This window comes from Cinclus cinclus, chromosome 3 (assembly GCF_963662255.1).
Source record: "Cinclus cinclus chromosome 3, bCinCin1.1, whole genome shotgun sequence".
Classification (NCBI taxonomy): domain Eukaryota; kingdom Metazoa; phylum Chordata; class Aves; order Passeriformes; family Cinclidae; genus Cinclus; species Cinclus cinclus.
In genome coordinates this window covers 26,055,449-26,075,564 of record NC_085048.1, presented here as the reverse complement: position 1 = coordinate 26,075,564, position 20,116 = coordinate 26,055,449, and the positions used below count along the sequence as shown (strand labels likewise).

The 20,116-nt window shown below is 37.3% G+C and overlaps 1 protein-coding gene across 1 annotated transcript in view; it reads left to right on the top strand.

The window, feature by feature from the left end:
- EYS (eyes shut homolog) overlaps positions 1-20,116 on the top strand; it is a 706,383-nt gene that overhangs the window by 676,148 nt on the left and 10,119 nt on the right. The window contains exons 45-47 of the mRNA XM_062489770.1: positions 1,467-1,641; positions 8,892-9,064; positions 18,969-19,130. Coding sequence (XP_062345754.1) covers positions 1,467-1,641; positions 8,892-9,064; positions 18,969-19,130 — 510 coding nt within the window. The remainder of the gene's footprint in view (positions 1-1,466; positions 1,642-8,891; positions 9,065-18,968; positions 19,131-20,116) is intronic.

Below are 20,116 nucleotides of genomic sequence, written 5' to 3'. Positions count from 1 at the left end.
ATAAGTCAGGTTTAGAAAGGTCTGAGCATTTTCAAATGCATTTATGTATTAATTTAACTAATGTTTAAAACCTGATTTTTGTTTTGAAATTGTAAATATATTTATGTATAGATCTAGATGACATTTCAAAAATGTTTAAGGCTACCTTTAAATGTGACTATGGATCACTTGCATGCTGAGATATATTTTGAAAGGTCATTTATGATTTGATTTTAAAAAATATTATATGGCATCAGTTCAGTTTTGCAGTATAGAAATAAGCACATGGACCCATAAACATGATCCAGAAATACTGGTGACTTCAGCCTGACCATCCTGTAACACCACCAAGAAGAGCAAAGACTCTCCAAAGGGGCAGTCCCTGGAAAGCTCCCAGACTAAGCAGGAGCTGCAGGGAAGCATCAAGTAGGGAATACCTCTGCTTCACTCTGAAGCTTTAGCTCCTCCTTTCACTTGGGATACCAATGCATTATGAAATTTAAAGGAAATCAGAGCATAGATCCAGGCACTGGCATTTTTTCATCTTTGCAAATAAATTAATACAATATTCCTGGACAAATATTTAGTCTGTGGCAATTATTGTTTTCCTAAACAATTCTTTGGTGAGTTTGGGGACTTAGAATAGTCTTTGGATCACTTCCCAGTGCTAATCTGCATGCAGCTGTACTGTTCTGGAAAGTAATAAAAGTTTGATAATAAAATTGTGACCATGTCAGGTCACTTGACCACAGGACCAAGTAACAGGTCCAGAAGTGTTTACCTTACAAGTATATGTTAATTTTAAAAATTATTTTCTGACATTAAGGGCCTGAAGGAGCAGTCTGCATTGACCTTAAAACGTCATGTGTGACATGATCTGCATGTACCAAGGACTGAAACATTCACTTGAGAAGGGAAGAATTTGAGTCATTACCTGAAGGGTTCCTTTTGAACCTATGGAAATTCAAGTCCATCTTTCCTTGCTTGCATTACATTATTTGGTGCCATCTGGATTCTATTACATTTTATATTAAGCAGATTTCTTGCTGTATGTTCTCTTTTTTCCTTGGGTTTTGGGGCTTTGGTTGGTTGGTTGGTTTTGGGGGATTTTATATTTTTTGGGATTTGTGATTGTTTTTATCCCATATAGACACATTCCTTAAAGAGCATGAGTGTGTAAACATAAAATTGCACCTAGTCACTGACTTTATATTCTGTCTATTCCTTAAGAAATTATTTCTTTTGTTTTGCCCACCATTAAATGAAGGACTTTCGATCATCCACTCATTTGCCTGAACAGAAAGTAGCTGGCCTACCTTTATCTCCTGTAGATGGCATGGGTGCCCATTCACTGCAGATATTCTGGTGGAGCCCATTCACTGAGGGTTAATGCTGTTGTTGCTTGGTTTGTTTTGACTTTTGCTATCTGCTTTAAACCTAACTTCTTTCTTTCTTTCTTTCTTTCTTTCTTCCTTTCTACTTTTGAGGTTGCATTTTTGATGTTCAAGTTCGCACCAGCCTTAATCAAGGGTTTAAATCACCAGGAACCCCAGAAGGACACCCCAATTCTGGTCGCAGTGTCGGACAATGTAAAGATTCCCCATGCAGTTTAATAAAATGCAGAAATGGTGGCAAGTGCATAGAAACAGGCTCTACTGTTTAGTAAGTATATATATATATTTTTAGACACAGCATAGACTTTCTCTAGACTAATAACTATGGTAATTTATTGTGTTCATAACAACTAGGAAGGAAGGAAGCTGATGAAAGTTCATTCAGTTAGACAAACACATTAATATTAAAATATTAAAATTATGTTAGGACCATTTCTGGGGAATTTTCTTAAGAAACTCCATGGGGTGGTTCTGCTCCACTGAAGTTACTGCCATCCAGACTTAATAGGAAATGCATGGGAAGAATTATATGTGTGACCTTTTCTAAAACTAAGTGAGCAGCTGGGATAGCAGAGAAGTAGCAAAGAGGAGAGCTTGACTGTGTTAATGTCCAAACATGGCTGATGGGGCAAAAATAGGTGACTTCTGTTTCCTAGGAATTATTATTTCCCATTAAAAAAGCCCTTGTAGAGTAAACCACTGACTGCCCAACATTAGAAATTTCTGAGCCAGTTTAGACCCGTAGGAGATCCAAACATTGTTTGAAGTCAGTTCAGTTCATCTCTAAGCTGCTCACCTGCTGATCTATGGGATGAGAGGGGGTAGCCCAAAATATGAGTCTCTGGTCTTTCATGCCTTGTCCCTCAGAGTAGATGGAGATGAGTGCCCAGGCTGTATGCACAGAAGGAAGAGGTACATTTGCAGTTCTAAATTGCTGTTGAGTGTCAACACTTCCATTGTAATAAATTTTGTTTTCAAACACTTTGTAATGCAGCTGTAAAACCTTTGCTGATGAGCATTTTTTAATTTTAAAAATATCTGCCAAGATTAATTATGCTTGCTTCTCCTTATGTGCTTTCACATGTGTTCATTTATTTCCACATATTTGCATACTTTTTTTAAAAAGAGGAAAGTGCTGACTTAAAATTTGCTAAGATACTGGCTGAAAACATTGTAGACAGCAAGACAGATTTGAATGAGAAAAAAGGCTTTGCACTGTGCAGCCTCTTTGGGATGCTTCTTAGAACAACAGAAACCTGTCCTTCTGTCTGCTACAAAGAAAAATGTTTGCATATCTGTCAAACTAAAAACAATCTACTAACTGTATTGGAGAGAGAAATATATGGTAATTGGTTTTGCTGCCTGTGACACAAATCTTTACCTGTAAGAAAATTGGTACAAAAAACCTGCTTCTAAAGCTAGTAAACTGTACTGATACTTGGAAAATTGACCCCAAGATTAGCACACAGATTGCTCCCCATTCCTCTTCTGAATGTATTTATAGTCTCTTAAATAAAGTAATGAAAGAAATGCTCTAAAAAACATAGTTTGGAATTGTTGCATGTCACAACTGATGCACTTGGCAGGATCCTCCCAGAGCTGTTAAAGCCTTCACATTTGATATTTCTGAGGAACGAGAAAGGATAATGGTCTTCTTTCCCTTTATGAGTGTATTACAGGTGACACAAAACCAGAATTACAAGACAAAAAATCATAAATGTGGGCTGAAACATCCCACTCCCATCCACCCACCTAAATCCCTGCTTCAGCAATTTATTCAGCTGTGCTGTCACCTTCATGTCTATAAGGTGAACCAACAGCATCTAGAGCACATTTGGAAAGCAGGTGCCAGGCTAGAATGGCAGCTGGTGACAGCAAAATATAGCAAGCTTGGTATTATAGGCAAAGTTCTTTTTCATCATTACAATTTGTAGTCCAGATTAGTTTAGGGATTATTCTAACATTTCTGGGGCACTGGGGGAAAAGAGGGGAAGGGGACATAATTTGGTTTTCCTGGGGTTTGTTTTTTGTTTGTGTTTAATTTATAGTGACCTACTAGTGAATTCTATTCTCATCCCCATATTTCAGGACAGCTGTCTTCACACACTAGGTATATGTGCATGCATGTACCAGTAATGGTCACTTTTTCCTCTCACACAAAAAGTGAAGCATTGCCAAAGAGGTATGAATGTAGTTTACATATAATTTCTGTCAAAGCACAGTAACTGTCAATACTGCCTCAGTATATTTTCTCAGAGGGAACTTCTTTCTATTTTCAAATCATCTGTGTTCCTTTGAAGAGCAGAGTCCTTTAGGGAACTGGATTTGTGTTCAAATATTTTCTCTGCTGAAATGAGATCTCTCCAGAGGTTTTGGTTGCTGTTTTGAGCTATTTTTATGTCTTGCTTTCACCTCCCTACCAGAAAGTGGGCAGTGCTGTTAAGCTGTAGATTCAGTTGCTATAGGGATAATGCTTTGTTTTAAATAGAAACAGAAATATGCAGCGTTAATCTTTACATTCTGGCCAGCAACCAAGCACAACTGCTGTGTTTTAACAAAACAAAGGGGAAGTATGAATAATAAAATGAAGAATATAATTTTCAAGGGACAATAATATTCCATATTATTTTATTTATGACACAAAATCATAGGAAATAGAAAATTACATATAACAAGCTTGTCTGTGAGGTGTTGTAGATACTTCTTGTTGATGAAGTAAGAAAAAATGTATCTTGTATGATTTTTGAACAGAACATCAGACAAAATGGTGAGGATTCCAGTCTGCTAAATGTGAGCATGTACAGTCACTTTAGACACCCTTGGGTAGACCTTTGGCCATCAGCTGCTGCTTCAGAAGAGTTTGGGACTTGAATGCATTTTCTGTCATATCTCCAAGCCTCATGTGGATTTCTCATTACTCTATAGCTTTCAAATAGCAACAGCCACTCAGATTTAAGAAATTAAATCATGCCCCATATGTGTGGGGTGGCCCATAAAAGGAGCTTCTGTAGTCTCATTATTAGACCAGATTCAATCAAAATAACTGCAGTGCAAGGACAGAGTCAATGTGTAACACAAGGATATACTTTCATACTCTGTAAGGGAAAAGACACTCATCCATTTAATTGTTGTGGTTTAAAACAATACAATTTTCTGGTTTGGGCAGTGAATTCACTATCTAAAATTTTCCATCCAATTTACCTTATTTGATAGGACACTTTTGTACCATTCCATGGTTCTCTTTGTTTAAATACTTATTATTCTCTTCCTATCTTGTTTTCTTCAGGCTCCATCTTTACTTCCTAACCCAAAGATAGACAGTTTTATGTTAATGCTCTAGTTTTCCACTGCATGAATTTACAACCACTCTTATTTAGAAATTTCCTTCCTTGCTCAGCATCTCTCCACTAAGAAAACAAATTCAAAACTGTATCCAGAAATCTCCAGTGGATTGGACAGCCTGATGAGGCCAATACATGCCAATATGAATTTGAGATGTCCACTATCTGACATACTTACATGAGGTTGAGAAATGTTTCAGTTCCTCCTGTAGAAGTGTTTGGAGGTCAGACAAGATACTCTAGGGAGTTTCAGATGTCACTAAACATCTGCCTAATCTCAGTTGGTCTAGCTAGTTTGATAAATTAATTAAGCTTCTGATCTCCACTGAGTATATGCCCATCTTGCATATAGAATACTATATTCAGGTGTCAGAATGAGCAGATCTGAACACCTACTTTTCAGCTATATGATTAGTTTGATTTGACACCACATTTGCACAACTATGGGAAATTCCATATTTGATAGCATTGAGAACAACATTTTAAATAACATATTTGCTATTTTTAGTGGAAGAATATTTTTTTGTTTAATCTTGGATCGAAGTAATCTTTCCAATTCTTCACAAATCCTTTAGGATCCCTAGTTATTTCCCTATAAAGTTCAAGAAAAGCTTCTAGTTTGATCAGGCTTTTGTGTAGCAACACACAGACACACCTCTTATATATTTCATGTGTAAGATTACTTTTCATTACTTGTTTTAATGTTGCCTGAATTTTGATAAAAAGTTTTGGGTTTTGGTTCATAATCAACAGTGACATACACTTGTCATCCTTGCTAATGCAGAAACTGTGTTATTTGTTTGAGAACTAATTTTGGCTTTGGTAAGGGATTTTGAACCTGAATAAGCCATTCTATGAATACTGTGTGACACTTTTAAGCATTTTACAATAAGTAAGAAAGAAAAAGCCATTAAATTAAACTATCCTTGAGCTTCCTTAATACAAATATTTCAGAACTTGAAGTGGTATTTGAATTTCCAAAATTTAAAGTTTCTTTTACTTCCTGAACTGGCTGACTTTGCCCAGTACTTACTCTGAAGTGCATCCTATTAAGATTCCTTTGCAAAACCAGGTGATTCAAGATTACACAGTTAATTTTCAGACACAATATCAAAGTTGTATTTGAAAGCCTTTCTGTCCTTTCCCACCTAAAAATATGCTAAAGAAAAGGAAAAGAAAAAGGAAAAGAAAAAGGAAAAGAAAAGGAAAAGGAAAGGAAAAGGAAAGGAAAAGGAAAGGAAAAGGAAAGGAAAAGGAAAGGAAAGGAAAGGAAAGGAAAGGAAAGGAAAGGAAAGGAAAGGAAAGGAAAGGAAAGGAAAGGAAAGGAAAGGAAAGGAAAGGAAAGGAAAGGAAAGGAAAGGAAAGGAAAGGAAAGGAAAGGAAAGGAAAGGAAAGGAAAGGAAAGGAAAGGAAAGGAAAGGAAAGGAAAGGAAAGGAAAGGAAAGGAAAGGAAAGGAAAAAGAAAAGAAAAAGACATTTTGTCAGTTGCTCTTGTGATACTGGTATCTCAAGTACAGAAAAATTAATTTAATCCATGTTCCTCAAAAAGCCTGAAAATAGGAAATGTCATCTTGCAGTGACATTGTCTCCTAGGACTCATAAACTTAACATGTCTCCAGGTGAGCTAACTGTGTAGGATCCTGTTAGAGGCAATGGAGATCCAGGCCTTTCCAGTTGTCTAAACACTGACATTTTAATGGCACAGGTCCTGGGATACTTTTCTGGTCTTCATAGGAGCAGAGAAAAGGTGAACTCCAGAGGAGCAAAGTCTGCAGCTCTTCTGTCTTATCTGCAGCCTCACACATCTCTCAGACACACCATGGATCAGAAGGCAAATATCATTAGTCCGTGTTGAGGCAACTGAATGTGGGACTTTCTCATTAGGGTCATGCATGTGCCAGTTTGTGGGATGGATAGTGCTCCAGTTCCTGTGGCCATTTCCACTGGATCATCACTGGTGGACTAGTAGATGAACTCAGGCAGTTACTTGAGGATCCCATCACCTAAGCTCAAGCATTCTGTCAGGTCTCTGTCAGAAACTTGTCTCCCTGGCCAACAGCTGCCTCCCTCATAGACCTCTGGGCAACCGGAATCAACTGGGCACCTGATGGAACATAAAATTAACTGTCTTGATCTCAGAATGAATCTCACCTCTTATACCTAAAGAAATACAAGAAGCACCTGGATGATGGTCTTAGTCATACAATTTACTTTTAGGTAGTTCTGCAAGGAGGAGAGAGTTGAACTCAAAGATCCCTGTGAGTCCCTTCCAACTTGAGGTATTTTGTGATTCTAAATGGGTCTTCAAATCCCTGAGAGTCAAGTCACTAGTGCAAGCTACTGAGCTCTCCTTGTCTGGAAAAACATACAACCAAAATCAGGAAGACATAGAGAAAACTAGACCAGTATGGTAGGCTGCATGATGGAAAATATTTGAAACACTGCTTCTTCCATCAACTCTGTAAAGATTGGGAAATTTTGGATCTAACTTCTCTCAATACCAGCCCAACTTACTTAGGCATGTTAAATAGGCTTCAGTTGTTGATAGACCATTGCCACTGTAGGCCAGCAAACATGTTCAGCTCTGTGCAAATAATATACAATTAATTTAAAAACCTGACTTCTATTAGGTCATAAAAGAAAAGAATTAAAAGAAGTTTAAAGAGACATGCTGACACAAGGCAAGGGAAAGGGGAAGAACCCTCATGTATGCTGCCCAAGAGGAGCAGCATCAGCTCCAGCAACCTCCCTCATGGCACAAGCAAGGGGCACTGCTGTTTGCACTCAGGGAGTTAAATCAGTTAAATTTAAAGGGAAGTTAAATACTTCCCCTTCTCAGTAGCTTTCATGCATCAAAGCCTAACATTTATAGCTGAGACAGAAACCATTCTGATGGTGACATTGATGAATTGAGGTGCTTTTGCTTTTGCAAAGTCCTGTCCTCTTTTCCACTTCATTCCAAATGGCTGTTTAATCACTCTGAAGAGTTTGTTGTCTGTTTTGTTTACATGTTGTCTGATCTGAAGGTTTGGTGAAACAAGAGTTTCACAGGCTCTTCATTATATTTTACACAGAAACAGTGGTCTGATTAATGGAGGATATGCAGCTCAGTTAGTGCAAAGAAAAATTTAAGAGTTTGCACAAAACAAAAAAAACCAAACAAACGTGGACCAGTCAAAACCCAATCAAAAGATATGAGTTTTCATTCTTAGCCTCGAGAGAGAAAGCTTCCAGGGAAAAATCTGTGGTTTTATTCAGGGGAATAATTTTTTAATCATAAAGTGATACAAAATGCTGGAATACAAATACGTCTAATATGTTTAATTTTAACTCTTTAGTAAGGAGGGCATTTTAAACACCAATGCCAAGTGTATTCTGTATTTAACAATTTCTATAGAATCCATACTAATTTTAAATGTACAGGTTATTGTGATGTTTTTAGATTTGTTCCCCAGCCTGGTGAAATAAAGGCATAAAGTATAGCAGACAATAACAAGTTGAATGATTCAGTTGGTTTAGAAATCTGTAGAAATCTTTAGAAATCTTTAGAAACCTTTGGTACAGATTTACAGTCATAGATATATGAAGCCCATATTTCCACCTCTTTCATGGCATATCCACTATCCTCTTTTCTGTCAAGTGCTTCAACAAACTTACATCTGATATGCCAGTTATAAGAATTTAGAAAATTAACAATGACTAAGTGCAAGGCAGTTGCTAACAGACTCCTGTTAGTAGCTAAAATTTGTAACTCTTAGCAACTCCCTTATGCTGGTTTTCCTTTTATGACTGTTTTATGCTCCTTACCTTTCCCTTTTAGTGCCCACTTTAACTCCTCCTAGTTTATGAACTCAGGGCCTTTTGGAGTTATTTGTAGAGCAAAACAAATATACAAAAGCTACAAGCCTCTTCATTTTTTTAAAAAAACAAATGCTAATATTGTAATGTTAATATTCAAAATGAAATATTTCCTATTATGTACATTTTTCTTTTATAATAAAATGAACATACCAAAAAGTTAAATGAGGAAATTGGTTACTACCCTTTTCTGTTAACCATTTTGGATCAGGTTATTAAATACAAGTATCAAAAAAAAAATCTTGATTAGATTGCTACTGAGATGTTGATCTCTTTTGATAATACTGTTGCATTATTTCCTTTCACTCACCCTCTGTAGCTGTGACTGCCTCACTGGATGGAAAGGTGCATTTTGCACGGAAACTGTGTCAGTGTGTGAACCTGAGCATGATCCTCCACATCTGTGTCAGCAAGGCAGTACCTGTGTGCCACTGCCTAATGGCTACACATGTCACTGTCCTCTTGGAACAACTGGAACCTACTGTGAACAAGGTATGTTAAATGCACAGTACATTGTACACTCAGTTATATGATGTAAAACCACAGCATTTTGCAATATATCAACTAAATGTGACATAGAGACATGAAGTACAAATTAGATTTAAGAAAGTGTTGCTCCTTTCTGTGGGAAAAAGTAATTTAAAGCAATGAATTGTTAGATATTGTTTCCTTACTCTGCTTATTTTAATGCCATTTTTTTCCTTCCATTTTTTCAAATCATTCAACCAAATTCACAAGCATGATTTGTCAGACACCAAGGGGAGGGGAAGCATTACAGAGCAATGTTATAGTGCTTAGTTAAATTCCCAATATCACCATAATGAAGTATGATGGGAAATGCACTTGAGATGACAGCAGTGGTACAGAAGAGGGAAGCATCTGGGACCTTCCAATTTCTACTGATGCTAATGAAGAGCTTCCTGTTAACTTCATAGTCTATTGGGTAGGGATGCACTGATAACTATGACAAAATATGCAAACATCACTGTAAAAATCCACAAATTATTACTCTCCCTGGCTTTTTTTCAACATGTCACCTTCAAAATATGCACTCAGTTTGCAGGTTTTGCATTTCTTACCCTTATGTAAAGGAATCCTTTATCTGTCTTCTTCTCTTGAGAGATTGTGCAAATGAATATTCTATAATGTGGATACACAGGTGCTACAAGCTCAGGGACTTTTCCTGCAAGTGCCCAAAGTGCCTCTGTGTGTAAGGAGGTGTCATAGAGTCCACACCCTCTATTCCACAGGTCTTGGATTCATGTTAATTTTGTAAAAGCTTGTTTTCCTGTAGAGAAGATTTCTGTAAAATTTTTGGAGAACTCCAGTTACTGTTAAATAGCTGCCTTTCCAAACAGCCTGTCAAGGTCCAGCCTCTCTTGTTGTGTGAGTTTGAAGCACAAAACTGACAAGCTGAACTACATTTGACCTGATTTGTAGTCCTCACCCTATGGATGGATAGTTTTTAAATGCCATTACACGTGGAATTGGTAGGCTCAAATAAAAAAGAATATAGCTTCTGGAAAGTTAGTGTTTAATTCCTTATTCCATGTAAGAATGTGCTTGCTTTATTTTCTCTGCTGTGACAGCTGTTCAAGGCTCTTTATATGAACTTTTCAATTTCGAATTCTCATTTCAAGTGAGGTTTTCAAAAGTAATGCCATCTGGATTCAGGATACTGATCATCAGGACATGTGCTATACACAAAGCAGGTAATTAATCAGGTAAACACTCCTGTGTTCTGGTTCCAGAATACATTTGGTTCTTCTTATGATGACCACATTATCAGTACAAAACTTATACCAGAGCAAGAGAAAAATGTATTTCTTACAGATTGTCTTTCTTGTAGTAATTCTTCACCTGGTAAACACATTAGAGGGTTCCTCTCTGATTTATTTAAAAGCTTTCCTTTTATGAATAGGTACTATGGATCCTGACCAACTTCTGTGCCCTGTATTTCACCTTACTCTGTGGCAGAATAATGAATTATCATGAGATTTTTCAAAGAGCGGTTTGCACTTTTAGTGCATGGCAAATTGCTAAAAAACAGCTGCTTATCAAGATGGAATATCTCATCTCTGGATTAATGGTGGTTATTGGAGCCAAAAGAAAAAGAGACAGAGAGCAATGAACAGCCCAAAGGACTGGGAGAAAACAAAGGGCAATTAAAGGATGAAGAGTAATGAATGTACCAGAAAGAAGGAAAAAAGTGTGAGAAGAAGACAGAAGAGATTTATGAGGCAAAAAAAGTGCAGAGTAGAATAACAAAGGGTAAGAACAAACAGGGGTTTACCAGGCAATAGTAACTGGTAAAGACAGTGCAACACTATGGCTTGCACAGAAACAGGTCAGGTGAAGTAAACAAATGGGGCAATAGGGGTAGAACCACAATAATAAACAAGAGTACTGTGAACACAGTTATTAAAGGTACTCAGGCATAAATTGTTAGTAAATAAGCACTAAATTGTTTAGCAAACACTAAAAATGTTTGAGGTTCTTTATTAACTACGTATGTGAGAGATGAGAGGTGAAAGCATATGAGCAGATGGTGATGATGCTGTTCTTTACTGTGATGGTTCTGCTTAGAGCACCAACTCAAGCCACCAGTGACTGTCAGCACAGAGATAGGGTACATTATGGTTAAGCTTTAGATGTCAGAGCTCCACCAAGAAGTGCAGTGGTTGGAAAACTGAGTTAGAACAAGACTAAACACAAGGGAGAGAAAGACCAGTTAAAGAACACAGTTTTCATATCACTTATGGCCTGAGATTCACATTACTCGATTATCTCACAGTGACCATTGTCAATATGTAAATTGAGCAATATTCTCTGGAGGTTGCACAAAGATGTGTGTTATTTCATGTGTTTTAGAAGAAATAGAAGAGATCAACCCACTTGACCAAGAGAGGGTAGCAGTTTCAGCTACTCTGCATTTCCTATAGGCTGTGCACAACCAAATCATATTCAGGAAGTAGCACAGTGATATTTTGTAGTCTGAAATGCTGAGAGAAAATATTTCATTGTATGTTTCAACCTGACAAAGCAAGCACCAAGACTTGCTTTTCTCAGAGAAAGATCAAGAAGTTCAGCAGGTAGACAGCACCCTGGTGACTGACAAATAGGAAGATGCCTATGAAATTTAAGACTAGTTTTTGGAAGGCAAGCATCCACAATGAGCACTAGAAAAGAAGGGCAGCGTTGTAAATTATATGAGAATGAGCCCAAGAAATAAAGCCTTGTGATGCAAGGCAGAGTAATTAATTTGTTTAAGAACTTAAAACTCTGCTTCTTGGGTGCACTGTGTTGTCCAAAACACAAGAGTGTTAGGTTTCGAAATGTAACACTCGTGTAAACAAATAAAAATATTATTGATTTATACTTCCAGAAACAAAAGTTTTTGTAATGAAATGGGAAGGAAATGGAAGATTTATGGAGGAATCTTTTTAACTTGGTTTTGACAATTGCCATTTGGACTCAAACCACTTCCAAAACTGTTTGTGACACATGAAGCAGCAAATCATGTTGTTCCAGTGGTTTGAAAAGGTCACAGCTGTGACAGTAACAACGCAAAGCCAGCCCAGCTCCTGAGGTGCATAAATGGCAACCAAATATTGCCATGATCTGGCCCAGCATTAATTCTTAGTTATCATTCCCATAGCCACCAGGAATAGGCATATATATGGAGAAGTAGTTTATCTAGGGTTTTTTTAAAGTAGTTATGTTTTCCATGACACCAAAACATGATGTTAATAAAACCTGTTGGTCATTTGGCTTAAAGTTTGCAAGTGAAGCACCAAAAAATTCTAACTTTTCTTCTGATTAAGAAGCGAAGCTTCAGCCTGCAGCAGCATAATGATATAGCTATTTCAATAACACACAATATTCAAAACCAACAAGAGTTTCCAGTAATTTGTCTGGGGAGTGTGCTGCACAGCTTTGCATGCCAAATTCCAGCTTATTCCATTTGTGCCAAAGAGTACCTTTGTAATTAGATGCCTCAAATGATTTCTGAAGAGGGAGAAGTCTCTAAGGACCTGGGTTTTTTTTCAGTTCCCCTACAAGTATATAGTAGACCTGTTGGCTTCACTGTGATTATTACTGTGAAAAACAGTGGCCAAGATCGAATGTCAAGGATGATTCTTCCTGAGTAGGAACAATGTAAAAACCCTTTTGCAGCAGGTAGTTTGATTATACAGAACATTGTTACATATGTGAACACAATATCTGTTTTCCTAAATAGTAATTATTAAGATGTGAACATTAAAATTAGAGACATCCATAATTACAGTCTGCAGTTATATTCTAATCTATACTGAAAATTCTATTTTAGCACCTTATTGTTCTCATAAGAGCTGTGTGCCTGCGTGAGACCAGTAATCCTGTCTCCAGCAGTGGGCAACAGTGGAGGTTTAGAGAAAAAATTAACACAGAAACTATATACAGCATCTCTCTTAAGCACTCTTTTAGCAGCTAAACATTTATGGCTTACCTTTCTTTTTTTTTTTTTCTTGCCATTTATCTTAATGGGTTAAATCAAGTCTCTAATCTTGTCATAAACAGTATCACCAAAGGCTATGAATAACTTGAACAAAAATAATTTTTTTGTCAATAAAGTTCCTCTGGCATTCCATTATACATTGAGATATATTTACACATTAGATCGAGTTTCTATAGGTACTGAGCATATTTATTTCCCAGATGATTTTGTAGAGGAGTGAAGAAGACCTACAGTTTCAGATTAGTTAGTTGTGAGATAACAGAGACTTATAATGTTCTTACTTAAGGGGACAGCAATGTAATATTTGAAAGATTCTATAGATGGCACTATTGGAGAACACTTGCCAGTGGTGAAAATAAATGGTGTTTTCATCACAGTATTTCTATGAATTTTAAATTATTCAGCAGTTTTCTTTAGCGGGAATAGTTTGTGCCACATACATTCATAACATCTATTATGATAATTTTTCTTGACTTCAAGGCATGATAACAGAATGCTACTGCCTTTTTCACAAAGAAATGAGTTAATAAATAGATTTCTTCAGCTTTATATTAGTCTCTGAATTCCATAGCGACAAATACTGCCTGTCAATGTACAACTCTTGAAGAACTTAAAGAAAATGTAAAGAGTTTTCATTGTTCTGTCCTTGGTTTAATGAGATACTTGTCAAGCAATAAAGCCATTTCCTTGATGAACAAAGGCTGAGCAACTTCCTGGGGCCATGTTTATTCAGCTCAAGCCAATTTCCTAGATATTATTTTGATGCCAAATTCCATCATTCTGATATGAAAGTACAGCAAATTTTTGAAAATACTTGATAAACTGACAAAACCCCCCCCCGACTTCTGAAATAATTTTTACCACATTTTTTTACTTTCTGCATAGTATAGAATGATATTTGACATATTTTGACTACTGTTGTAAGATAAATTAATTCACAGTATGATTTAGTCCAACCTCTACATAACAGGACATCTTATATACACAATCAAGCACACATACATGTACACATATGTTGGGCTTACCTGCCAATGCAGTTAGACCTGCACAGTCTATTTCATAGTTATCATTTGGAAACTTTTGTTTCTATGTTTAACCACAAGGACAATTTGTTAGTGTGTCACAGTGACTATTGTCACTATTGTCACTATTGTCTTTTAGTCATTTAAGCAATGCCAACCCCATCAAGCTTTGTTTCCAGTGACATTTTTTGAAAACTTGTGGCAACATGAGAAAATTTTTAAATAGTAGCCTCAGCATTCATGTTGCATAAGGAGAAAATGTGTTGTCTAAATTCTACATGAAAAGCAATCTAAGTTTTCAGGTTTATCATTAACAGTCCAGTAAACTTAATATGCATGTCAGGCACAAGGGAACATGCATTTGTAATATTTATCTGTATAATTTTAAATGCCAAGTAGAATAAAATGAGTTACCTACTCAAATACATCATATATAAACCCAAGTGGAAGTCATGTCTGATAAAATGAAGGAGATGGTAATACCCTCCACACCAAGTCAGCCATGTCATCATGGGATGTGATGCCCCAATAAAAATTCAATCATCTACTTACCATTCCCTCCAGTCACCCAATTGAGTAAGAACAAGATCCAGCCAGCTAACTAGCACTTACCAGGACAACTCTGAAATTACTTAGATGTCCTCTATGAGCATGAATGATATGCTGGAAATGTGTTTGCCACCTTACTTTGTGAATCTGTTCAGAGATAGTTAGTTAGTTAATGGTGGGAACTGGTTTTAAAGGCAAAGCACCTAGATTTAAGTGCCTAAATGTGAGTTCAATATATAAGTTCCTGTTATGAGTCTAAAGCTTTGAGAGCATTTCTCAGCCCATAGTCATGGGGCTGGTGGTCTCAAAGATGTCTTTGCTGAGAAACCCAAGCAGGAGTTGCCTCCTGCATTGCTTCAGGAGCAGCTTTAGATACCCCATGAGCTTGTGCTGAACTACATTGTAGCAGCATCAGGATCCACTTCATCTGGACCCTGACTCACTGACGGATTTGCAAGCTGGACTTTAACACCTGCCTCATCACTCTGGAACTGATGTTTCACTTGCCCTAGCTCAGCTGTCAGGCATGGGGAGGCTTGATCAGGCTTTACCAAGTGAAAAAATGTGCTAGACATGTTTTTTTCTATGTCTTCTTTTATTAGGTCCCCACTCCTTTGAGCAGTGACTCACATTTCCTTTGCCCCTCTTGTTGGAAGCTGGAACACATTGCCCAGAGAGGCTGCAGAGTCTCCGTCACAGGAGCTGTTCTAGAACAGTCTTGACACAATCCTGTGCAATGGGCTCTGGGATGACCCTGCTTGATCAGGGACGTTGGACCAGGGGATCCACTGTGGTCCCTTCCAACCATGCTGTGATTCTGGGTAGCATCATCAGATACTAGTATTCAGCTTAGAAAATGGAGCCATTAATCACATACAGAAGTATTTCTTTAAATGTCTGTTGTAGTTACAATGCATCCCACAGTTGGATCCCTAAGTGTTCTAGAGAGTAATGCAGTAGTTACACAGAAAAATCCTACCAATTTAGTTTATAGGATCAGCAAAGGCAAACATTTACCTCACTTGTTTTAGCAATAAGTTTCTCAGGAGTAAACATATGTAACACAGGTCTTGTGCAAGTTTAGCTGAACTTCTTATTTTATTATCTTAGGTGAAAAATAAAGTCTCCTGCCAAGAAAACAGAATTAGAGTACCTCAGCCTCTGATGTGTTAGTTTTGTATATGCCTGCCATAAAAGAAAATTGAAAAGCTTTAAGTGTCATATTCTTCACCTTAAAAGTTTGTCTGTCTGTAGAAGCAATTTTGCAAAAATGAAATTTCATATGGCTCACCCCTGTGCACTGTGGTAGAGAGAATACATTCTGTTTTGGGATATGGGTGCACATATGGGTTCCATGCTCCTGTCAAGTCTGATTTTTTCCATGCATATTACCAGTACTTGCAGGATCTTCAGGCCATTTACAAGAAAATTATATGTCATTCCAGTACTTCCAATAGTTACTCCTGCTGCATTCTGGCAAAATATGTTACTTTCTGACACTTGTAACATACATTTATTGGGAATTAGCCTACATTTTAAAGATAATGAAAATAAAATATTTGCATCTTAGAAGTTCCAGAATGAGGTATATTAAATAGAGTATTGCATTTGATATCTATAAATCAGAATAATACCTCCTTACTGAAGAATTCTGACATCTGTTGCTGAAGCTGTGGGTTTTGTTTTTTAACACTCTTATCTGTAATTTGAAACCATGGGCTTAATTCTTTCTCTGAGTGATACTATAAAATCACCTTTTATCCTTGTTCTCTTTCTCTGCTTTAAGGCTTTTTATCATAGAAATCTCTCTCCTATCTCTCCCAATGACAAGCAATGTAGCATTTCAATCCTGCTCCTTTTACTCTCACACTAGTCATTGTCCAGGCTTCCTCCATAAGCAACAAAGAATTCACTACATGGAAAAAGTGAAACTGAATCTGGCACAGAGACTTTCAGATACCTCATTATACATTTTGCCTAAGGTGACCTTTTAAGCAGCAGCATATTTTCATGTAAGATTGACCACTGTGGCATAGTTCCTCCACATGTCTCACTGTGCAAAAATCTGCTAAGAGGAGACTGACTACCAAATGATCATGAAGAAAAAATGTCTATGCACAAAATGAATTATTACTACTGATTTTTTTTTATATATGAAGACATCAGTATAGGGACTTTAACTACTAATGGAGATCCTTGTCATACCTAACAAAAAAAAATCTATATGGAATAATAAGTATTACTCTGTCTTTTGTACCTGATAGTGTTTATAAGTTTTAGCGATGTAAAGTACAGCACCAAATCTGTTTAGCAAGTTTTATTACTATTTATCATCCAGGGTAATTGCTATTCTACACACTTTTATTTCTGTGAACTTTTAAGTATAGATGCCAGGAACTTCATACTTTTGACATTGTGTAATATATTACTATAGATACTGCCTAGCCTTGGTAGGATGCATAACAGCTGTTATGATACTTAGGATGGGAGTGACTTGAGAATATATACATAGATTGAATAAGAGCTCATCAAAAGCCTGATTCTCACCATTCAAGCATTTAATAAATCCATTACAACTGATGTTCCAGTGACTAAAACATACCTTTAGACTTACTGAGATTTTGTTCTACCAAATCCATGTCCCTTCCTCAGAAATATTATCTGTAATCTACCGGGGGAATTAATGAAAAGGTCAGCTGTGCAGTTACTGCCCATTCAAGAGGTACCCTCAGGTCAGGTTATGCTAATAACAGGTGAGAGGTCTGGATCCTCTGCAGTGATGCATCTGCCTCCTGGACACTGTCCCCCAGGGACACCTTGAACTCTATTCTGAGGGAAGTGGTGTGACAAATAGACAAGTCACAGGAGCTTGCAGCATGCTGGCTGTATTCCAGCCTAATAATTGAGGCCCATCTGTGATAGGCAGCACAAGGTGCAGCTGGGTGGTGAGTGGGGTTCACCAACAGATGCTGTGCAGAAAACTTGAGTGTGGAGAGATAGAAAAAGGTATCTCAGAATGCACTTCAAGGACATCCTGAAGGTATACTTGACTGAGAGCAAGTTACTATAAAACAATACCATTTGGAGCACCAAAATGAGGAAAGATGTTGGTCTCTTAGAAGGGAACGGCACAGCTTCAGCTGGGAAACACAGAAGTGAAAAGGGAACACTTACAATTCAGGCATTTAATACTGCTGTTTAACTAAATAGTAAAAACTGTTCGTCACACACAGGTCTAAATACACCCTCCACATCTAAGTAGCTTGATTTATTCCAATGAACCCACAAATACAGTAAACTAGCAACTACATTATCATGAAGTAGCTAATAACTAGAATGATTAGAGATTATTTACGTAGTTAAAGACAAGGGGCAATGGCTTCAAGCTGACAGATTAGATATTAGGAAAAAAATCTTTGAAACTGGTGAGGCAGTGGAACAGATTGCAGAGAGAAGTTGTAGATGCCCCATCCCTGAAAGTGCCCAAGACCAGGCTGGATGGAGCCCTGAGCAAGCTGATCTAGTGGAAGGTGTCCTTGGCCATAGCAGGGGGGTTGGACCTAGATGATCCTTAAGATCCCTTCCAAGCTAACCCATTCTGTGATTCTTTGATTCTATGATAATTGTATCTCAAATATGCAATGTTTTTACTGTGGGAAAAAAAAAAAACTGGAAATAGTTTCAAGACACAGAAATATTATAGAAAAGTATAATAATTTTTCAGTTGTCTGAAGGAAGTGGAACCAGCCTGATTTTGTAGTGGTATATGAACAATCAGCACTGAGAGAAGAGGTTAAGACAGAATGATTGCTTGTGTATAGCTCAAAAGTATACATTGTATCCTAACTGTAACTGTGTGTTCTCTTTCACTATAAGATAGTGAATTATCAAACATCACAGTGTGATTTTCCTAAAAACAAAGTTCAGCAACAATTGATGAACACTTAATTGAGCATTCTTATGACACAAAAAGCAGCTCATTATAAATCCTCCACTAGGATTTTCATCTGTATGGTGAGAAAACAAATGTTTATTTTTGACTCCTGCAACAGTATTTCACATTTGAATTTTTAAACAATGTGAAATTTACACTGATATTTATTTGAAAATGAATGCTAACAAGATCTCATTAATTTTGTACAGAAGACAATGGCATTGATCAGCTATTATCTAAGTTTTATTTTGTTCCTAGGTTATTTTTTTTCTGTGAAAAGTGAAGAATTGGAAATATGTACAGCATTTAAGTACTATACAAAATAACTGGTTCCATAATAATGCAGTCCTCTCAAAATATCTTTCAGAAGACATTTCCTTTTGTATTTTTCAGATATTTCCATTAGTGATGCATCCTTCAGAAATAATGAATCATCATGGATGTCATTTGCACCCTTTTATATCCGGCATAAGACCCATATTAAACTGCAGTTCCAGCCTCTCTCTGCAGACGGTATCCTGTTCTACACTGCACAGCATTTGGGTGCTCAGTCAGGTAAGGGGATTCCAGCTTCCTGCTACGATACAGCCAGGTACTTTGGTGAAAAACAAACGGAGTACATTGGGGTGATTCGGGCATTCAGTCTCTGTAACTCATTACCCATGGTGGCTGGGTTTTATCATGGAATCATGGAATGCTAGGGGATTGGAAGGGACCTTAAACATCGTCTAGTCCCAACCCCCTCTGCCATGAGCAGGGACACTTTACACTAGACCAGGTTGCTCAAGGCCTTATCAACCTGACCTCGAACACTGCCAGGGATGAGGTATTCACGGCCACCCTGGGACACCTGTTCCAGTGTCTAACCACCAACACAGTAAATATGCCTTCCTAATATCTAATCTAAATTTCCTCTCTTCCAATTTGTACCCATCACTCATTGTGCTGTAGCTCCTGACCAAGTCCCTCTCTGGCTTCTTTGTAGTTCCCTCCAGATACTGGAAGTTTGCTGTAAGGTCCCCACACAGCCTTGTCTTCTCCAGGCTGAACAGCCCCAACTTTCTCAGCCTGTCCTCGTAGGGGAGGTTCTCCAGTCCTCTTACCAACATTATGGCCTTCCTCTGGACTAGCTCAAATAATTCTATGTCCTTCTTTCACTGGGGACACCAGAACTGTATTGTACAGTTGATTTGAACTGTGAATAATCAAGTTCATAAGAAAAAAACATGCAAAAACAAAGTTTTAGACAGTCCAAATCCTGCAAGTACTAAATGAACTTATTTAATGGTTCAGCAAAGCACTTCCCCCTGAAAGTGACCACAGCCAGCTTTTTAGAAGCTACACTAAGATTCTCAATCTGGGGAGCTGGCCCAGTGTTTTAATTTACAAAAAACAAAGCAATATAAAAACTGATCAAACAAGTGAAAGTGAACAGAGTGAATGAGGCTTCTTAGAAGTGTAGCTTTTTATTATATTATGTTGAAAAGTGTGCTAGTGCAGCATGTAAAACATGCAATTTCTGCATTTTCTGCATATGCAGT